We start from the raw sequence: 21,149 nt of genomic DNA, 5'->3' as shown, positions 1-21,149 counted from the left end.
AGTAAAGATAATGATAAAAATTAAATAAATAATACAGAGGGATAAAGGCTAAAAAATTGGGAAAACTGAAATACTGGCGGCCAATGAAGGGAGAATAGATGATGTATGGTTGTTTTTTTTTCTTTTTCTGGAGTGATTTAAATGTTTTAAAAACTATCATGGTGATGAATACACAACTACATGATTTTCTGTGCCACTGATTGTATAATATGGTGGATTGTATGTCTGTGAAGATTTCTTAATAAAAATATTTTTTAAAAAAAGCTTAAAAAGTGATCAGACATCCACTAGATATATGAATGAAGCTGATTTGGATAAGAAAAGGTAAATCAGAATACAAGGTAAATGATGATATGGTCCATATTTTTAAGACTTCAACTTCTGTGAGACCAAAAGGAAGGGATGTTTATTTGATGTAAAATATATGCTTTGGGTAGAACATTATCTAATTTAACATGTATGGTCAATTTGTTCATACACCCTAATTACATGGAATCTTGAATAGGGCATGAGATCTTACTGGTATGTATAGATTAATGGGATGCCCCAATACATCCAAGAGTAATTTGGGCAGAAAATGAAAACGCATTTGCAAAGCAAGATGGTGGAACAGGATAGGATGAGTACACCTCTGCTCCAAAGAACAGCTCAAGAAATGACAAAAAAATAACCTGGATAGCAATTCCAGGGTGTAACTGACCTGAGAGGGTCTTTTATAACACATAGAGAGGCCCTGTTTGCAAAAGGTGAGGAAGTGAGATGCAGAGAACTGAAGACCATCCACCTAATGCAAAGACCCTAATGCACCCCTTTACAAACAGAAGACAGAGCCCTCAGGACTGCATGAACAGAGGGGAGGGACTAGGAAGTAAGCCAAGCTGCATTCCTTAAACGTGCTGCACCCACACACACCCTTGCCTTGGGGCACAAAACAAGTCTATATGAATTTGAAAACAATGAAATCATTTAAAGCATTTTCTTTGATTACAATGGAATGAAGCTGGAAATCAAGAACCAACAAAGAACCAGAACTTTCACAAATATATGGACATTAAATAACACACTCTTAAACAACAAATGGGTCAAAGAAGAAATTGCTACAGAAATTGATAGCTATCTGGAAACAAATGAAAATGAGAATACAACATATCAGTATTTATGGGATATTGCAAAGGCAGTGCTGAGATGGAAATTTATTGCCCTAAATGCCTATATTAAAAAAAAAGAAAGTAAAAATTGAGGACTTAACTACTCACCAGAAGGAACTAGAGAAAGAACAGCAAACTAACCACAAAGCAAATAAGAGAAAAATAAAGATTAAAGCAGAGATAAATGAATTGGAGAACAAAATAACAGAAATAATCAATAAAACCAAAAGCTGGTACTTTGAGAGAATCAATAAAATTGATGGACACCTAGCTAGGCTACAAAGAAAAAAAGAGAGAGGATGCAAATAAATAAAATTAGAAATGAGAGGGAGGTCATTATGACAAACACTGAAGAAATAAAAACAATCATAAGAGGATACTATGAAAAACTACACACCAACAAACAAGGCAACTTAGATGAAATGGACAAATTCCTGGAGACACACGAACAAGCTACACTGACTCAAGAAGAAACAAGATCTCAACAAACCAATCGCAAGTAAAGAAACTCAATCAGGGCGGGCCACGGTGGCTCAGCAGGCAGGAATGCTTGCCTGTGATGCCAGAGGACCTGGGTTTGATTCCCGGTGCCTGCCCATGTAAAAAAAAAAAAGAAAAAGAAACTCAATCAGTCATCAAAAATCTTGCCACAAAGAAAGGCCCAGAGCCAAATGGCTTCACAGGGGAATTTTATCAAACATGCCAAAAAAAAACTAACACCAATCCTGCTCAAACTTTTCCAAAAAGTTGACGAAACAGGAACACTACACAACTCATTTTATGATGCTAACATCACTCTAATACCAAAACCTGGAAAAGATGCTATAAGAAAGGAAAACTATGGACCAATCTCCCTAATGAACACAGATGGAAAAATTCTCAACAAAATACTAGCAAATGGAATCCAAGGACACATTAAAAGAATTATATACCACAACCAAGTGGGATTTATACCAGGAATGCAAGGACGATTCAATACAAGAATGAGATACCACCTCACACACATAAGAATGGCTGCTATTAAACAAACAGGAAACTACAAATGTTGGAGAAGATGTGGAGAAATTGGGACACTTATGCACTGCTGGTGGGAATGTATAGTGGTATAGTGCTATGGAAGACAGTCTGGTGGTTCCTCAGAAAACTAAATATTGAGTTGCCCCATGACCCCATGACCCAGCAATATCACTACTGGGTTTATACCCAGAAGAGCTGAAAGCAGTGACACACACACAGATATTTGCACACCAATTTTCACAATTATTCACAATCACCAAAAGATTGAAACAATCCAAGTGCCCATCGAGAGAGAAGTGGATTAACATAATGTGGTATGCACATACGGTGGAATATTATACATTAGTAAGACAAAATGATGGGCCAAAGCACATGACAAGATGCATGAACCTTGAGGATGCAATGCTGAGTGAAATAAGCCAGACACAAAAGGACAGATACTGTACAATTCCAATTTTATGACCATGGTAAAGGGAAAGGCAGGGGCTTATAATGCAGAATATAGGGGACCTAGAGATAGATGGAAACTAGAGATGGGTGAACGGTTAGCTAGTGAGGTTGAACTTAAATGTAAGATAATATATAGAAGTGAAGGAGGTTCACCAGTGGGTTTCTAAGTAATATTATCACATTGAAGGTGAACATGATTGAAAGAGGTTGTATAGACTCATGTGTACCACTGATTAACACTACAAATGTAAATAAGTTTTTGCATGAACTACTTAAAAGTTATGAATCGTGTACAAAGAGTGATAATTTTAGGATATAGGGGGAAAACTGCTACTGCATGCTATTGGCTATGTTTAACAGGGAAACACCAAGAGTATCACAGCAATACCAGGGGTACATAATGGGGGAAGTGACAAGAGCTAAGGGGAGGCTTGGATTTTCTATTTGGGGGGGTTTCTCTTAGGAATAAATAAATTATCTAAAGTTGAGAGTGGTGATGGACTGTTGACTTTGGACATTATACATGATACCCAATGAATGGAGGTGGCTGAAGGATGCACTGACTGAGAAGTAGAACAGCGAACAACAGTGTATACATATGATTGAATATTGTACTGCTCCAAAAAGGAACGAACCTGTGAGGCATGCAACACTGTAAATGAACCTGTGGGAAATTTGGTGAGGCAAAACTCAGCCAGAAACAAAAGAGCAAATATTGTATGGTCTCATTTAGAAAATGCTTATAAGAAAATTGGGGCCTAGATGATAAACTCTTACAGCAGGCACACCTACTCTGGAGAGCAGTAATTATTATTTCCAGATTTTGAGAGGCTGAGTTATATATATATATAACCTGGTATTCAGAGACAAGAACAAAGCTGATCAGGTCAAGATTAAGATAATTCAAAATACAGGGGTAAAGACAACATTGTCTGTATTTTAGAACTTTACCTACTCTGTAATACCAAAGGAAGAAAGGGTTATTTTGTCCAGAAACTAAATTTTCTGTAGTACATAATCTAATGCAACCTGTCTGTACATATCATTTAAGCAACCCAAACACAGGGAGTCCAGAATAAGAATGAGGGCCTTTAATTCTGTATAGCTTAATATAATGCCTGGATACATCCCAGAGGATACTAAACAGATAAGCAAAAAGTATTGGCAAAGGCCCTTGAGAGATGGGAGAAACAATATGGAACTATTAAACTTTACCACCAGGAAAGCCCCTGATACTGTGCCAAACATTAGGGACACCCAAATCAATAGGCCAAGCCCTTGATCTTCAGTCTTTGCTCTTGTGAAGCTTATTTATGTAGAGGAGAAGCTTAGCCTACCTATATGTATATCTAAGAGTTACTTCTGGAGGATCTCTTTTGTTCAAATGTGGCTTCTCTCTCTCTAAGCCCAACTCTGAAAGTGAAATCATTACCCTCCCCACTGTATGTGACATGACACCCAGGGGTGAAAGTCTCCCTGGCAGTGTGGGAGATGACTCCTAGGGATAAGTCTGGCCCTGGCACCGAGGGATTGACAACGCCATCCTGACCAAAAGAGGGAAAAGAAGTATAACAAATAAGGTATCAGTGGCTGAGAGAGTTCAAATAGAGTTGAGAGGCTACTCTGTAGGCTATTATTACGCAAGCTTCGGTTAGACATTGCTACCTACCATAGCTTGCCAAATCTCAACCAAAACCATTCCTGCCAACCCTAAAGAACACCTTGGGTGTTATATGAGATCCTACAAAGGTTCCATGCACTAGGGTTACTTTCCAGAGGTCTACAACCTCCAGATTGGCCTAGACCAGATGTGTTCTGAAACGCAGATGAGCCAGCCTCTTCAGAACATCAACTAGTTTGATCCCCATATCTCATATTATTGACAGCCCCTTCTAACATGAAAAAATTAGAAAGGGCATAGCCCAAATATCCCTAAAGAGTGGGAGAAAGATCAAAGGTGATAAAGTAAAGATAGGGTTTAACAAATGTTAAACTGTGTGTGACCCATGTCAAACTCTGAAATCTGTTCTACAACTAACTGTCGTGGCATGCTTGAAATGTATTGCTTTTATGTGTACACGTTATTTCTCATGAAAAAGAAAAAAAAAGTATTGATGATAAATGCATAGCTATATGATGATATTATGAACCACTGATTGTACACTTTGGATGATTACATGGTATATGAATATGTAATATTTATCAATAAAAAATAAAAATAAATTATACTAATTGAATATTATTATATCTCTTAAAAATATTTGCAAAATCCCTTTGGAGGACTGAGGAGAAAAGAGGAAATAATACAATTTCCCATCTGGAGAATTCCTGATATTCTTGCAAGCAGAGGAGAGAACTAATTTAATAGGCTGGGCCCTCGATATTGGGGTTCACCCCTATGAAACTTATTACTGCAAAGGAGAAGGTAAGCCTACTTTAATAATGTCACCCCCAGAGAACCTCTTTTGTTGCTCAGATGTGGTCTCTCTAAGCCAACTCAGCAGGTGAACATACTGCATGCCGTCCTCCATGGGACATGACTCACAGGGGTGTAAATACCCCTGGCAACATGGGACAGTACTCCCAGGATGAGTCAGACCTGGCATCATAGGATTGTGAAAGCCTTCTTGAACAAAGTAGAAAGAGAAAAATGAGACAAAATAAATAAAGTTTCAGTGGCTGAGAGATTTCAGAGTCAAAAGGTTATCCTGAAGGTTATTCTTATGCATCAATAGAGATCTCTTTTTAGTTTATGGTGTATCGGAGTGGCTGGAGGGAACGACCTGAAACTGTGGAGCTGTGTTTCAGTAGCCTTGATTCTTGAAGATAACTGTATAACTATATAGTATTTACAATGTGACTGTGTGATTGTGAAAACCTTGTCTGATACACCTTTTATCCAGGGTATGGACAGATGAGTGAAAAAAAAGATAAAAAATAAATAAATAATGGGGGAGATAGAGGGCAAAAAAATGGGTAGATTGAAATACTAGAGGTCAATGAGAGGGAGGGGTAAGGGGTATGGGAGTATGAGTATTTTTATTTTTGTTTTTCTGGAGTGATGCAAATGTTCTATATATGATCATGGTGACAAATACACAACTGTGATGATACTGTGAGCCACTGATTGTATATCATATATGAACTGTATGTGTGTGAAGATTTCTCAATAAATATATTTAAAAAGTGTAAAATTTTTTTAAAGTTTCAGTTGCTGAGAGAGTTCAGAATTGAGAGGTTTTTTGGTGGTAATTCTTATGCATTATATCATTATTCCTTTTTTTAGTTTACGTTGTATTGGCTGGAGGAAAGAACCAGAAATTGTTGAACTGTATTCCAGTAGCCTTGATTCTTGAAGATGACTGTATAACTATTCAGCTTTTACAATGTGACTGTGTGATCGTGAAAACCTTGTGTCTGATGCTCCATTACCCAGAGTATGGACAGATGAGTAAGAAAATAAGGATAGAAAATAAATAAATAATAGAGGGGGTATAGTGGTAAAAAATAAATTGGGGAGATTGAAATACCAATGGTCAATGAGAAGGAGGGGTAAGGGGTATGGAATGTATGTGTTTTTCTTTTTTCTTTTCATTCCTTTTTCTGGAGTAATGCAAATGTTCTAAAAATGATCATGGTGATGAATACACAACTATGTAATGATATTGTGAGCCGCTGATTGTATACTAAGAGTTGACTGTGTGTGATTTCTCAATAAAAATATTAAGAAAAAAAAAAGAAAGTAAGGGAATGGAAAAAGATGCTCCATGTAGGCTTTAACAAAAAGAAAGCAGAAGCTATACCAATATCAGACAAAATTGACTTTAAGGTGAAGATGCAGCCAACTCAATGGGAGAAAGTATTTGGAAATCACATATCAGATAAAGGTATGATATATTATATACATAAAGAAATCATACAGGTCAACAACAAAAGAACAAACAAAGCAATTATAAAATGGACAAAAGATATGAATATACATTTTTCTGAAGAGCAAATACAAGGGGCTAAAAAGCACATGAAGAGATGCTATCTTCATTAGCTATCAGGGAAATGCACATCAAGACTATAATGAGATATCACCTCACACCTATAAGAGTGACTTTGTTTGTTAAACAAACAGGAAACTACAATGTTGGAGAGGATGTGGAGAAATTGGATCATTTATCCACTGCTGGTAGGAATGTATAATGGTACAACCACTGTGGAAGACAGTTTGGCAGTTCCTCGGAAAACTAAATATTGAGCTGTCCTATGACCTGGCAATACCACTACTTAGTGTAAATGCAGAAGAGGTGAAAGCAGTCATTTGCACACTGATGTTCATAACAGCATTATTTACAATTGCCAAAAGATGGAAACAACCCAAGCACTTATCAACAGAAGAGTGGATAAGCAATATGTGCTATATACAGATGATGGAATATTATGCAGCAGTAAAACAAAAAGAGGTCCTAAAGCATATGACAACATGGATGAACCTTGAGGACATAAAGCTGAGTAAAGTAATTCAGACACAAAAGGACAGTTACTATATGATTTCATTAATATCACCCTGGTAAAGGTAAACTCAAAGTCTTATAATGTAGAATACAGGAGAACTAGAAATACACAGAAGCTAGAGATGGGTGAACAGTTACATAATGAGGTTGAACTTTAATGTATGGGAATGGATAGAAGTGATGGTAGTTCAATAGTGGGTTTATAAGTACTATTGCCATATAGAAGGTGAATATTATTGAAAAGGGTTGTATAGAACCATGTATCCCACCAGTAAACACTACCAATATAAATAAATTCTTGCATGAACTAATTCAAAGATATGAATCTTACACAAAGAGTCAATAATACAGGCATAAATGGAGAAAACTACTACTGCATGCTATTTGCCTATAGTTAACAGGAAGACATCAGCTGAGAGATTTCAGAGTTGAAGTTATCCTGGAGGTTATCCTTATGCTATTTATATACTTCCCTTTTTAGTTTATGGTGTATTGGAGTGGCTAGAGAGAAGTACCTAAAACTGCTGAACTGTATTCCAGTAGCCTTGATTCTTGAACACAACTGCATAACTATATAACTTTTACAATGTGACCAAATGACTGTGAAAACTACATGGCTGACATACCCTTTATCCATGATGGTATGGACAGATGAGTGAAAAATAAGGACAAAAGATAAATAATGTGGGGGTAAGGGGTAAAAAAAATTGGGTAGATTGAAATACTACTGGTCAATAAGAGGGAGAGGTAAGGGGTATAGAATGTATGAGATTTTTATTTTTTTATTTTATTTCTTTTTCTGGGATGATACAAATATTCTAAAAATGATCATGGTGATGAATACACAAAAATGTGATGATATTGTGAGTCACTGACTGTATCCTTTGGATGGACTGTATGTGCATAAGGATAACACAATAAAATATTTTTAAAAATTTTTAAAAAGCAGTACCACAGCAATACCAGTGATAAATAATTGGGGGGGGGGAGGCAAGAGTTAAGGGGAGCTTTAGATTTGCTATTTGGTGAGGGCGTGTTTAATCTGTTATTTTTCTCCTTGGACTAATGAAAATTGCCTAAAATTGAGTGTTGATGATTGTACAAAGTGGGGAAACTGTAAGACATGGATTATTTCTTTTGGACATTATCCATGATGCCTAATGGATAGAGGTAGCCAAAGGGTACAATGACTGAGAAGCAGAAAGGTAAACTCAGGTGTATATACATATGATGAAATATCAGGTGGCTACAAAAAGGAATGAAATAGTGAGGCATGCAACAAAGTCAGTAAACCTTGGAGACATTATGTTGTGGCAAATAAGCCAGAAACAAAAAAACAAATATTATATGGTCTGTTTTAGAAAATACTTATAAGAAAATTAGGCCCTAGATTGTAAGCTCTTATAGGAGACACATTTACTCTGGGGTTATAAGTGTATTTCTAGATTATGAGATACTGTGTGTGTTATATGTGTATAACCTGGTATATTTCCTTGGAACTGAAAGTCAGTATTGCTACATGCAACAACTGTTAAAGAAACTGAAAAAGAGATCAGGCTTCAATTAGAGATAAGAATCAAGCAAATAAGGTATATCAGAATACAGGACAAAGGATGATATTGTCTGTATTATAGAGCTTCACCTACTGTACATGACCAAAAGCAGAGAGGTTTATTTGTCCAAAACCTAAACTTTCTATAACATAACCTAAATCAACTTCTCAGGATAGCCCATTTAAACAACCCAAACACATGGAGCCCAGAATGGGAATGAGGGCTTGTAATTCTGTACGGCTTAATGTAGTACCTAGATACATTCCAAGGTACGTTGGGCAGATAATTAAAAAGTATTGGTAAGGTCCCTTGAGGAAGGGGAGTAAAAATACGGAACACTGGGAAACCCTTACCACTCTCTCAAACATTAGGGACTCCCAAGTTAATAGGCCAAGCCCATGATCTTAAGGCTTGCTCTTATGAACTTATTTCTGTAGGGGAGAAGCTAAGCCTAACTATAAATATGCCTAGGAGTTACTTCCAGAAAACTTCTTTTCTTGCTCAGATGTGGCCTCTTTCTCTCTCTAAACCTAATGCTGTAAGGAAAATCATTACCTTCCCCTCTACATGGGATATGATATTCAGGAGTGAAAGTCTCCCTAATAACATGGGATATAACTCCCAGGCATGAGCCTGGCCCTGGCACCATGGAATTGATAGCACCTCCCTGACCAAAAAGGAGGAAAATAAACGTAACAAAATAAGGTATCAGTGGCTAAGAAAGTTCAAAGTCAAGAGGCTATTCTAGAGTCTACTCTTATGTTAAATTCAAACAAGATACTGCTAATAGTCATTTGTGCTGGTTTGAAATTTGTATGTACCCCAGAAAAGTCTTGTTCTTCTAACTCTCATTCAATATTATAGGGTGGGCCCCTCTGATTAGATTGTTTTCATGCAGATATAATCCACTCAATTGTGGGTGTGACCTTTTGACTAGATGGAGATGTGACTCCGACCATTTAAGGGGGAGTCTTGATTAGTTTACTGGAGTCCTTTAAAAGGGGAGATACTTAGGGGAAAACACAGTTGCTTGAGAGCTGAAAGAGAGTCACACATTTGGAGATGCTTGGAATACCAACAGATAGAGCAGATACCTAGAAACTGATGTTTGGAGCTGCAGAGCCCAGCAGATGTTGCCATGTGCCTTCCCACCATGTGCCTTCCCATGAGATGCTAAGAAAGCCAGAACCCAGAGATGTGTCCCAGAGGAGCTAAGTGAAGGCCCACAGACACTTAGAGAGGAAACCACTGGCATCAGAAGCCAGAAGCAACGGAACCCGGAGCCAGGACCAGCAGGAATCAGTCACATGCCTTCCCAGATCTGCCTTTTTTTGACTCAAGGTATCTTTCTATGGATGCCTTAGTTTGGACATTTTTATGGCCTCAGAACTGTAAACTTGTAACTGAATAAATTGCCTTTTAAAAACCATTCCATTTCTAGTATAGTGCATTCTGGCAGCATTTAGCAAACCAAAACACCATCGTTTGCCAAATCCCAACCAATATCATTCCTGTTAACCATAAAAAACACCTAGGACTCTATCTGAGATTCTAAAAAAGTTTCATGCACTAAGTTTACTTTCCAGAAACCAATAACTTCCAAATGGTTCCTAAGCCAGGTAAACTCTGAAACCCAGAAGGGCCAGCCTCTCTAAGAACATAAACCAATTCCATCCCCTATCCTATACTGTTGACACCCCTTTTCAACATGAATAAGTTAGAATGGGCACAACCCAAGTATATGAAAAAACAGGGAGAAGGAATCAAAGGAAAAGGAGGAATTATAGCAAAGACAGGATTTAACAAATAAGTATGAGTGCTGAATTATTATACTGATATTCATTTTAGTTTCTGTGCTGGTTTGAATCTGCTGTGTTCCCTAGAAAAGGCAAGTTCTTTAATCTTTAGTCAATATTGCTGGGTAGGATCTTTTTTATTGTTTCCATGGAGATATAATTCACCCAATTGTGGGTGGTAACCTTTGATTAGATGGTTTCCATAGAGATGTGGGGTTGCTTACTGGAGCCTTTTAGAGGGAACCTTTTTTTTTTTTCTTAGGCCAGTGACTATTTACCAACTGACAGAGACAAATTTCATTATTTAAAACTTGTAGAGCTATACCAGTGCTATGGGCTAAACAGCAAATTGTTACGGTTTAAGAATAAAATCCTGATGTGAAGCAATAATTGGGGTCCAAAATATTAAATTGTGTATATTTAGATTTACATTGTTGCAAGGTTAATGAAATTACTTGGGTGAAGCTATACAGCTAGGCAACAAGGTGTTGTATATTTAGATTTACATTGTTGCAAGGTTAATGAAATTACTTTGGTGAAGCTATACAGCTAGGCAACAAGGTGTTCTGGGGTCCAGCTGCACTCTTCCCAATGTATCCCATTTCAGTTAGATTGCAGTACTGTTGTAGGATATAAATATTGGAGAAAATTATGTGTTTTTTGTATGATTGAGACTTCCACAAAAGTGGCACCTATTCCAACAACCTTCCTGTTATTGGTCATTCATTTCTTCAGCCCAATCTTGGACAACTCAGTGCGAAGTATAATGGGACATAAAAATCCATTTTCTACCTTCCAAATCCCCAAGATGAATTTACCTTTGTGATATTTTAGGTGCCTATTTTATGATGATTCTAGTAAGAGCTATATATATCGGAGCTTTCCAAAGGCAGGACTGGCATTATACTTCTATATGTCTATAGCCCCTGAAGTAGAACCTGCCAAGTATAAAAATTAAAAGTATTATTTGTGGAATATTACTCAGAAGTAAAAAGAAATGAGTTATCAAGCCACAAAAAGACATGGAGGAACCTTAAATGCATACTGCTAAGTGAAAGAAGTAAGCTGAAAAGGCTATACATTGTATGGTTCTAACTATAAAAGGCAAAACTATAGAAATAGCAGAAAGGTCAGTGGTTACCATTCAGTTCAAGGAAGTGGGGGTGGAGGGATTAATATGGAGGGATTAATAAGTGGAGCACAAATCATATTCACAGGACAATGAAACTAGTACAATGTCTGTATGGGCCCATACGGTGGATACATGACGTTATACATTTGTCAAAACCCACATAACTATACAACACAAAGAGTGAATCCTGATGTGAACACTGGACTTTAGTTACGAATAATGTATCAATATTGGTTAATCAACTGTAACAAATGTACCACACTAATGCAAGATTTTATATGGAAACTATAATTTCTGTAAACCAAAACTGCTCTAAAAATAAAGTTCATCATTAAAAAAAAAGAAAGAGTCTTGAGAAAATCCCCCAAGTCCAGTCTTAACAGAGATGCAGCCAGGCCTGTCCTTCCTGCAGCCCAAGCTCATCTGAGTCGGGTGCAGTCATCTTCAACCCCAGAGCGCTTACAGATGTGATCACACCCCTTTACATGTTCCTTTACTTAAAAAAGCCAACCAGTGGCAGGTCAACTCCCCAGGGGAAACCCTCCTCCCCCAATCCCTTGTGCTCAACTTGCCTCTTTCTCTGGCAACTTCATGCTGTTGATAGGCTTAGAGCCAGAAGTGCTATTACCTGCTGGGCTATCAGCACAGAACTCTTGGGCCCAAGGTGCAGCAATTTCTCAGGAGAGGGGAAGGCAAGGAAAGTAGAGACATCTGGAGGAGGCAGGGAAGACAGCACCAGAGCTGGTTCCCCTCGGTTTGGGTCCAAAATTTTCCTTGAGGGTGTAGCTAACTCCTCTCCTTGCCCTCGCTGCTGTGGTGCCTCCTCCTCCTCCTCTTCTTCCTCCTCTTCCTCCTCCTCCTCTTCTTCTTCCTCCTCCTCTTCCTCCTCTTCTCCATCCTCCTCTTCTTCCTCGTCATCCTCACCCTCGTCATCACTGAGGGAGGCCAGCACCTCTACCATGTTGCAGCTATCTAGCACCTCCTGCAGCTGCTCACAGCCTTCTTCACCCAGGGTGTTGCCGTTGAGATCCAGCTTCTCCAGCTCAGCCTTGTCCCCCACAGCCTCAGCAACGGCCAGAGCAGCATCTCTCTTGATCTCACAGAAAGACAAGTTCAACTCCTTCAGTTTGGGCAGGCCCCTGCGGACTGCATCTGCAATGGCCACTGCACCCTTGGAGCGCACCAGGCAGTCCCTGAAGTTGATCACTTCCACCTGTCGCAGGCTCTTCAGGGTCTTAGCCATGGCCAAAGCCCCTTTCTCAGTGAAAGTGTTGTCATTCAGGTTGATGACCCACAACAGGGGGTTGATGGTGAAAGCCTGGGCCAGGGCAGTGATGCTTTAAAGCCAACAGAGCCCACACAGTCAAAGACAATTGGAGACATACAAAGAAAATGGCCCTGGGGAAGCCATTGAAGAAGCCTGGAGTAAAAGCTAACAGACATCACCATGTGTCTTTCCAGCTGAGAGACAAGGCCCGGACATCATCGACCTTCTTGAACCAAGGTACCATTCCCTAGATGCCTTAGATTGGACATTTCTATAGCTTTGCTTTTAATTTGGACGTTTTCACGGGCTTAGAACTGTAAACTTGCAACTTAATAAATTCCCCTTTTTAAAAGCCATTTCATTTCCAATATATTGCATTCCAGCAGCTTACAAACTAGAATAGTCTCCAATATCTTGGAGCAGTTAGAAGTAAAAATCTGAAATTATGGAACTCTAACACATACCAAACTAAGAGCTATTTGATAACTACTTCTTAAAATGTACTTTGAAATTTATTGCTTTTTTGTATATATATTTCACAATAAAAAAAATGTTTAAAAAAATCCATAGGATTGTACAATACAGTGAACCTTAATAAACTAGGGACTGTAATAGTACAATTATAATAATATTCTTTCCTCAATTCTAACAAAGGTTTCACACTAATGTAATGTGTTAATCAGGGGAGAGTATATGAGAGTATATGGGAACTCTGTTTTTTTCTACATGACTTTTCTGTAAACCTACAACTGCTCTAATAAATAAATAACTAAATAAATAAATTTGTTTATTTGTTTGTTTTGCTTGTTTGTTTGTTTTTTGAGGAAGTGCTTGGACCAGGAATTCTTGCCTGCCATGCGGGAGACCTGGGTTCAATTCCTGGTCCCAGGTCTCCTGCATGGCAGGCAAGAATTCTACCACTGAACTACCCTTGCATCCCCTAATAAATATATATATATATATTTAAAGTTAGTAAATATACTTACTTAGTATATTACTTATTTCTAATACTTAGTAAATAAGTCTTAGAAAAATTACAAATCAGAAATAAATATATGAAAAGATATCTATCTCAGTCATAATTATAAAAGTGCAAATTAAATAACTATAAAAGCTAACATTTTATGGGGACAGCAGTGCATCTAGGAGAAAATACATTTCCTGGCAGATAGGTTTGGCCATGTGACACAATTTCAGTCAAAGAGATATAAAAAGAAGTGGGGATAGCCCTCAGCAAACCTGTTTCTTCTTCCTTTTGCTCTTCCCCCCCTCTTCCCTAATTGTAACCCAGACCCAGTGCTGGAGGTAAAGCAGACATCTCGTGACCCTGAAGGGACAAGCACTCACAAAGGATGCTTGAGGGTTCTTGTTATTCATAGGCAAACACTATTGCTAATTGATAGATATGTTCAATGCCTGCAAGGATTTCATAAACCTGCACTCTCACATGTGAACTATTGGGAGTGTAAATTGCTACAACCTTTCTGGAAAGCAGTTTGCAATATGGATTGTGCTAGCTTGAAAGGATTATGTACCCTAGAAAAGCTATGTTTTAATCCTGATGCATCTTGTGGAGGCAGCTGTTTCTTTTAATCTCTATTCAGTACTATAGGTTGGAAATTTGATTAGACTACCTCCATGGAGATGTGGCATACCCAGTAGTGGGTATTAACCTTTGATTAGAGGGAGATGTGACTCTACCCACTTCAGGTGGGTCTTGATTAGTTTTAAAGGAATCCTTTAAAAGAGGAAACATTTTGGAAAAAAGCAGGAAGGCCTCAAAGAAGGTCTTTTGGAGACTCTGGAGTAGCCAGAAACTTTTGGAGATGAAGAAGCTCCCTTAGGGGAGCTTTATGGAACAAGTCTGGAGAGAAACCTAACAGACATCTCCATGTTTGCCATGTGCCTTTCCAGTTAAGAAGAAACCCTGAACATCATCAGCCTTCTCGAATGAAGGTATCGTTCCTTGGATGCCTTAAATTAGACATTTCTATAGGCTTGCTTCAATTTGGACATTTTCACAGTTTTAGAACTGTAAACTAGCAATTTAATAAATTCCCCCTTTTTAAAAGTCATTCCATTTCTGGTATATTGCATTCCGGCAGCTTGCAAACTAAAACATGTATCAAGAGTTTAATAAGGGAATTCATGCATTTTGCTTATGGGAGTGTAAACAATTTCAAAGAGGCACTGCTAAGTGAGAAAAGCAAAGTGTATAATGGCATAAAGTATCCTTCCACAATTGAAAAACAGAATGGAAAAAAGTATGTGCATGCATTTGCTTGTATATGCATAAACTATATTTGAAAGGATAACACAAAATTGATAACAATGGTCACCCGCAGAAGGGATATTGGAAAGCTGTGGAACAGGGGCAAGAAATTTTTTACTGTATTATTCTCATATAATTTGGTCCTGCTAAGGTTTTATGGGGATTCAATCTAAGTAAATAATCAGAGATATAAACATTTACATACAAAGATGTTCATTCCAAATGTTATCACTAACAGTGAAAAATTAGCAGTAGCCTAAATGCTGCCCCTTAAAGGAGAAGTAAGGTAAATTAGGTATACCCACTGAATAGAGTACTTTGTAGTCATTAAAATATTATTTATTACCAATGCCATAGGAACATACTGATGATATAATATTGTGGTAGGTAGGTTCAGGTGTCAAGTTGGCCAGGTGAAGATGCCTAGTTCTGTTGCTGTGGACATGAGCCAATGGTACATGAACCTCATCTGTTGCTCATTACATCTGCAGTCAGCTAGGAGGTATGCCTGCTGCAATGAATGATGTTTGATTTAATTGGCTGGTGCTTAAATGAGAGAGTTCAATGTAGTACAGCCCAAGCAGCTCAGCATACCTCATCTCAGCACTCACAGCTCAGCCCAGGCATTTGGAGAGGCAGAAAGAAATCACCCTGGGAAAAGTTGTTGGAACCCAGAGGCCTGGAGAGAAGGCCAACAGAGATCACCCTGTGCCTTCCCACATAAGAACCTGTTGAAAGTTAACTGCCTTTCCTCTGAAGAACTAATGAAATAAATCCCCTTTTATTAAAAGCCAGTCCATCTTTGGTGTGTTGCATTCCAGCAGCTAGCAAACTAGAACAAATATTAACTTAACAGGCAAGATACATTTATCGGTTTCCAACTTTTATAGTCTACCCTCTAGTCAATGTAGAGTATTAATTGTAAGACAGAATGTAAATGTCTACAACCTTGACAATGCAAACAAAAATGTGTGGTTCATTAAAAGGTTCAATGAGGAAAAGAAGGGTAGGGACAATAATGCCCATAAGTAGATTATCAAGAGAGACTGACAGAAGTTGATGTTAAGGTTAAGGTGACAAATAATGAAATGATGTTACAACCCTATTATCTACAGGTTTGAGGTAATCATTAGAAAAAATATTAGAAAAAAGAAAACTATGAGGTTGCCTCTCAGGCATGGGATTGAAGGTGAGGAAAGTAAAGGCAGACCATTGCTTTTCATCCTGAACTGCTCTGTTCTATTTGATTTGGTAACAGGTACATGTACTACTTTGCTTAAAAGGTCAAAAAATAAAAGGCAGTATATAAGGTTGTATGTACAATTCAATTTCAAAGATAAAAAGAAAAAAATGCATAGGAGAAGACTAGAAGAAAATATGTCAAAATATTAACAGTGGCTGCTTCTTAGCACTCTCTCCCCTCTGCCCCCTCAGGCCATAGCCTAATTTTTACCTCTGACCACTCCCACAGAGTTTAAGACACAGAACATTGGATCACCTTTAGGGCTCCATGGAGCATCATCTGAATTCTTCTTTTTCTTGGGTCGAGATTTCAAAGCAGGGTCATCTTCATCAGATTCCAGGGATGGGTAGACTGCATGAAGAGGGGAAAGTAGGGTTACTGACATCTCAGACAAAATGGTGAAGACAGAATGATACCTTACTGAGCGCCTCCCATTCCCCTACAAGTATCACCTTTACTAAATCCATACTCAACTGTAGGATTTCCTGAGTGTTACACATACATTACAGTTCTTCGTACCTTTGTACTCTGTAGCAAATGCTCCTCCCAGCTTCACTTAATTAACTCCAATTCACTGACCCAACATCCATTTAGTGAATAACTTCACAAGTTCTTTAATCACCTTTTAAAATTCAATTCTAGACTCACCTCCCACAAGAAATCATAATTATTCTCTTAATCTGATTCAAATCTCTTTCTACACTTTCAATAGCATCCTGTGCATAGTTCTACTGGAGTTACTTGCCTTACAGGATAGAAGAGGTGATTAGTAAATCTATCACCTCCAATTTACTGAGAGTACAGGTTGGTACTATTTGATTTCATACTATGGGAGCCTAAAACACAATGAATACTAGGTGCTCAGTAAACATCTGTTGAAATAATGGATAAATAAATGGTACACATATTATTCACACAAGAGGAACAAAAAGACCATGTGGCCTGAATGGAGAACAGGATTACTGGAATGGAATGCTCTGAATGACAAAACACACATATACAAGTATCCCATCTAATACAAGCATACACACACATACAGTTTTATCACAATCTCCTCAAATCTTTGTAAGATTTAACAGGAAGATGGTTAATTGGAATTATCCAGTCTGAGGTACAGGTAGATGATTAATTGAAATTATCCAGCACTTAAAAAGAATGAAGAAAATTGAACAGAAACTGAGGGACCTATGGGACAAGATCAAGCGTACCAGGACACATCATGGAAGTCCGAGAAGGAAAGGAGACAGAAAGAAAATTTAAAGAAATAACAGCCAAACACTTCCCAGAGTTCACAAAGACATGAAACTACACCTACAAGAAGCTCAAAAAAGTCAAAGTAGAATAAACTCAAAGAGATTCACACTTAAAATACAAACTCTTGATGACAAAGACAAAAAAAGAATCTTGAAAGTAGTACAAAAGAAACAACTTGTCATATACCAAGGACTCGCAATAAGAGTAACAGCCAATTTCTGAGAAGAAATCATAATCCCGGAAGACAGTGGGATGGCATAATAAAAGTGCTTAAAGTTCTTGCTGCCAAGCAAGAACTCTATATCTGAAAAAAATTATACTTCAAAAATGAAAGAAAAACTAAGACATACCCAGATAAATAAAAGCTGAGAGAGTTTGTCACTGTAGACCTGCCCTATAAGAAATGGTAAAGGGAGTCATCAGTCTAAAAAGAAAATATACTATAGAGAAACTCATAGCCATGTGAAGCAATAAAGAAGAACAGCCAGTAACAGTAACTATGCAGGTAAATAATAAAAGCCAATATTACCATATCATTCTATTTTAACTCCTCTTTTTCACCTATATGATTAGGACAGGAACTAAAAAGTCTATATCAATGACCACACAATATATAAAGATATAATTTTTGTTACATCTTTGGGGGGGGCGACGGTGGTACATAGTAGATTTTTTGTATGCCCTTGAAGCTAAGTCAGTATTAATTCAAATGAGATTGTTATAATTTCAAGATGTGAACTACAATCCCAAGGGTAACCATGAATAAAATTACTAAAAAACACACACTGAAAAGGAAATGAGGAGAGAATCAAAATGGTACACTATAAAAAGTCAATTAAACACAAAAGAAATGAGTAACAGAAGAATGTAGGAAGAAAAAATATACAAAACACATAAGAAAAGAAATAGCAAAATGCCAGAATTAAATCCATCCTTATCAGTAATTACTTTAAATGTAAATGGAACAAATTCATCAATTAAAAGGCAGAGATTGAAGAATTAATTTAAAAAACATGATTCAACTACATGCTAGCTATGCGAGAGTCACTTTAGGTTCAAAGACACAAACAGGCTGAAAAATGAAAAGACAGAAAGAGATATTCCATGCAAATAGTAATCAAAAGAGAGCTTGAATGGCTATAATAATATCAGACATAATGGACTTGAAGTAAATAATTGTTATAAAGACTAAGAAGGACATTATATATTTATAAAAGGGTCAATCAATTAAGATATAACAAATTAAAAACATATACACACCTAAGAACAAAGCCTGCAAAACAGATGAAGCAAAAATTAATACAACCGTAAGGGAGAAAGCGTTCTATAATTATAGATGGAGACTTCAACAACAGCAGGCTACATATTCTTCCCAAGTTCCTATGGAGCATTCTCCAGGATAGGTCACATGTTAGGTCACAAAATAAATCTCAATAAATTTTAAATTATTGAAATCATATAAATTTTCTTCTCCAATCACCCTGGAATAAAACTAATAATCAATAACAGAAAGAAATTGGAAAATTCACAAATATATGGAAATTAAACCAATGAGGTCAAGGAAGAAATCAAAAGGAACTTTACAAAATAATTTGTGACAAATGAAAACAAAAATATAATATATCAAAACTAATGGGAGGGCAGTGCAGTGGTGGCACAGTGGCAGAACTCTTGCCTGCCATGCCAGGGACCCAGGTTCGAATCCCAGTGCCTGCCCATGTATTAAAAATAATAATAATAATAATGGGATGCAGTGAAAGCAGTGCTCAGAGAAATTTAAAGCTATAAACACTTAGACCTTAAAAAAAAGATCTAAAATCAATAATCTAAACATACACCTTAAGAAGGAACTAGAAAAGGGAGAACAAACTAAACTTAAAACTAAGAGAAAGAAAGAAAAAATAAGAGATTAGACCAGATAAATAAAAGAATAGAAAAACAATAGAGAATCAATGAAACCAGAAGATAGTTCATTGAAAAGATTAATAAAATTGATAAACTTTTACCTAGACTGATCAAGAAAAAGAGAGAAAACACAAATAACTGAAACAAAAATGAACACGGGGATATTACTACTGACCTTAAAGAAATAAAAAGGATTAAAAATAATAGTATGAACAATTGTAGGTCAACAAATTAGATAATCTAGATAAAATGGACAAATTCCTAGAAGGACACAAGCTAACAAAACTGACTCAAGAAGAAATACAAATCTGAACAGACCTATAACGAGCAAATAGGTTTATTAATCAAAAATCTCTGAACCGAGAAAAGTTCAGGACCAGATACCAGTCACTGTTTCTTTTAAACCTGATTTTAATATTATAGGGTTGAAACTTTTGATTAGATTATCTCCAAGGAGATGTGGTGTGCCCAATTGTGGGTGTGGCCTTCTGATTAGATGGAGATGTGACTTTCCATTCAAGGTGGGTACTGATTAGTTTACTAGAGTCATTTAAGAGGAAACATTTTGAAGAAAGTACACAGAAAGCAGATGCAGATGCTTGGAGAACAGTTGCTTCAGAGCTGACAGAGATATGGATGTTTGGAGATGCTTAGAGTGCCAACAGAGAGAGCAGATGCCTAGACACAGACAAAAAGCCCAGCAGACCTTGCCATGTGCCTTACCATGAGATGGCAAGCAAGCCAGAACCTGAGAGAGCCAAGGAAAGCCAAGAGATGAAAGGCAGCCCCAGAGGAACAGAGGCTGAAAGCAATGGAGTCCAAGAGCAAGGGAACAGCAGAAGCCACATGCCTTCCCAGCTGGTGTTCCAGACAGCATCAATCTTTCTTGAGTGAAGATAACCTCTTGCTGGTGCCCCAATTTGGACATTCTCTCGGTCTTAGGACTGCAAACTTGTAACTTATTAAATTTCCTTTATAAAAGCTGCTCCATTTCTGGTATATTGTATTCTAGCACCTTAATAAATTAATATGCTCACCAAGACAAAGTGGCATTTATACCAAGAATGACTGGGTAGTACAATGTAGGAAAATTAATCAATGTAATATATCACATTAACAAAATGAAGGAAAAAACACATGATCATCTCAACTGATGTACAAAAAGCACCTGACAAAACCTAGCACATTTTCTTAATAAAAACATTCAGTAAACTAGGAAAAGAAGGAAATTTTTCAACCTGATAAAAGGCATTTATATAAAATCCACAGCTAACAACACAATCAATGGAGAAAGATTGAAAGCTATCCCCCTAAGATCAAGCACAAGACAAGGATGCCCACTTTCACCACTGCTATACAACACTATACTAGAAGTTCTAGCCTGAGATATTAGGCAAGGAAAAGATTTAAAAGCACCCAAACAGGAAAAAAATAAAATAAAACACTCTATTCACAAATAATGCAATCCTATACATAGAAAATCCTAAAGATAAAAAAAAAAAAACTAGTAAAGCCAATAAACATATTCATCAATGTTTCAGGCTACAAGATCAGATGGATTTCTATAAATTAGCAATGAACAATCCAAAAAGGAAATTCAGAAAACCATT

General features: G+C 37.2%; 2 protein-coding genes across 11 annotated transcripts in view; both read right to left on the bottom strand.

The window, feature by feature from the left end:
• The window catches only part of PHF8 (PHD finger protein 8), a 178,891-nt gene that overhangs the window by 74,818 nt on the left and 82,924 nt on the right, over positions 1-21,149 (bottom strand). For all 9 annotated transcript variants that reach the window (XR_013169558.1, XM_077146599.1, XM_077146598.1 and 6 more), the window contains one exon: positions 16,636-16,731. Coding sequence is in view for 8 of the 9 variants with exons in the window: in XM_077146599.1 (XP_077002714.1) it covers positions 16,636-16,731 (96 nt within the window). In the remaining variant the exon portion in view is untranslated. The remainder of the gene's footprint in view (positions 1-16,635; positions 16,732-21,149) is intronic.
• LOC143671444 (ran GTPase-activating protein 1-like) lies at positions 1,431-13,339 on the bottom strand. Of its 2 annotated transcripts, none has more exons than XM_077146607.1 (2): positions 12,171-13,339; positions 1,431-11,404 (listed from the first exon to the last, which is right to left on the bottom strand). In XM_077146607.1, exon 1 carries the CDS (start codon positions 12,839-12,841, stop codon positions 12,188-12,190), a length of 654 nt encoding a protein of 217 aa, XP_077002722.1. In that variant the 5' UTR covers positions 12,842-13,339; the 3' UTR covers positions 1,431-11,404; positions 12,171-12,187. The 2 variants fall into 2 exon arrangements, with proteins under 2 accessions (XP_077002722.1, XP_077002723.1); XM_077146608.1 differs by having other exon boundaries at positions 12,227-13,338.

This window comes from Tamandua tetradactyla, chromosome X, assembly GCF_023851605.1.
Source record: "Tamandua tetradactyla isolate mTamTet1 chromosome X, mTamTet1.pri, whole genome shotgun sequence".
NCBI lineage: Eukaryota > Metazoa > Chordata > Mammalia > Pilosa > Myrmecophagidae > Tamandua > Tamandua tetradactyla.
This window is presented reverse-complemented; position numbering and strand designations above follow the sequence as displayed.

Excerpts from the sequence above, each read along its gene's own strand:
- LOC143671444 (XM_077146607.1), bottom strand. The coding sequence starts at position 12,841 with ATGGCTAAGACCCTGAAGAGCCTGCGACAGGTGGAAGTGATCAACTTC.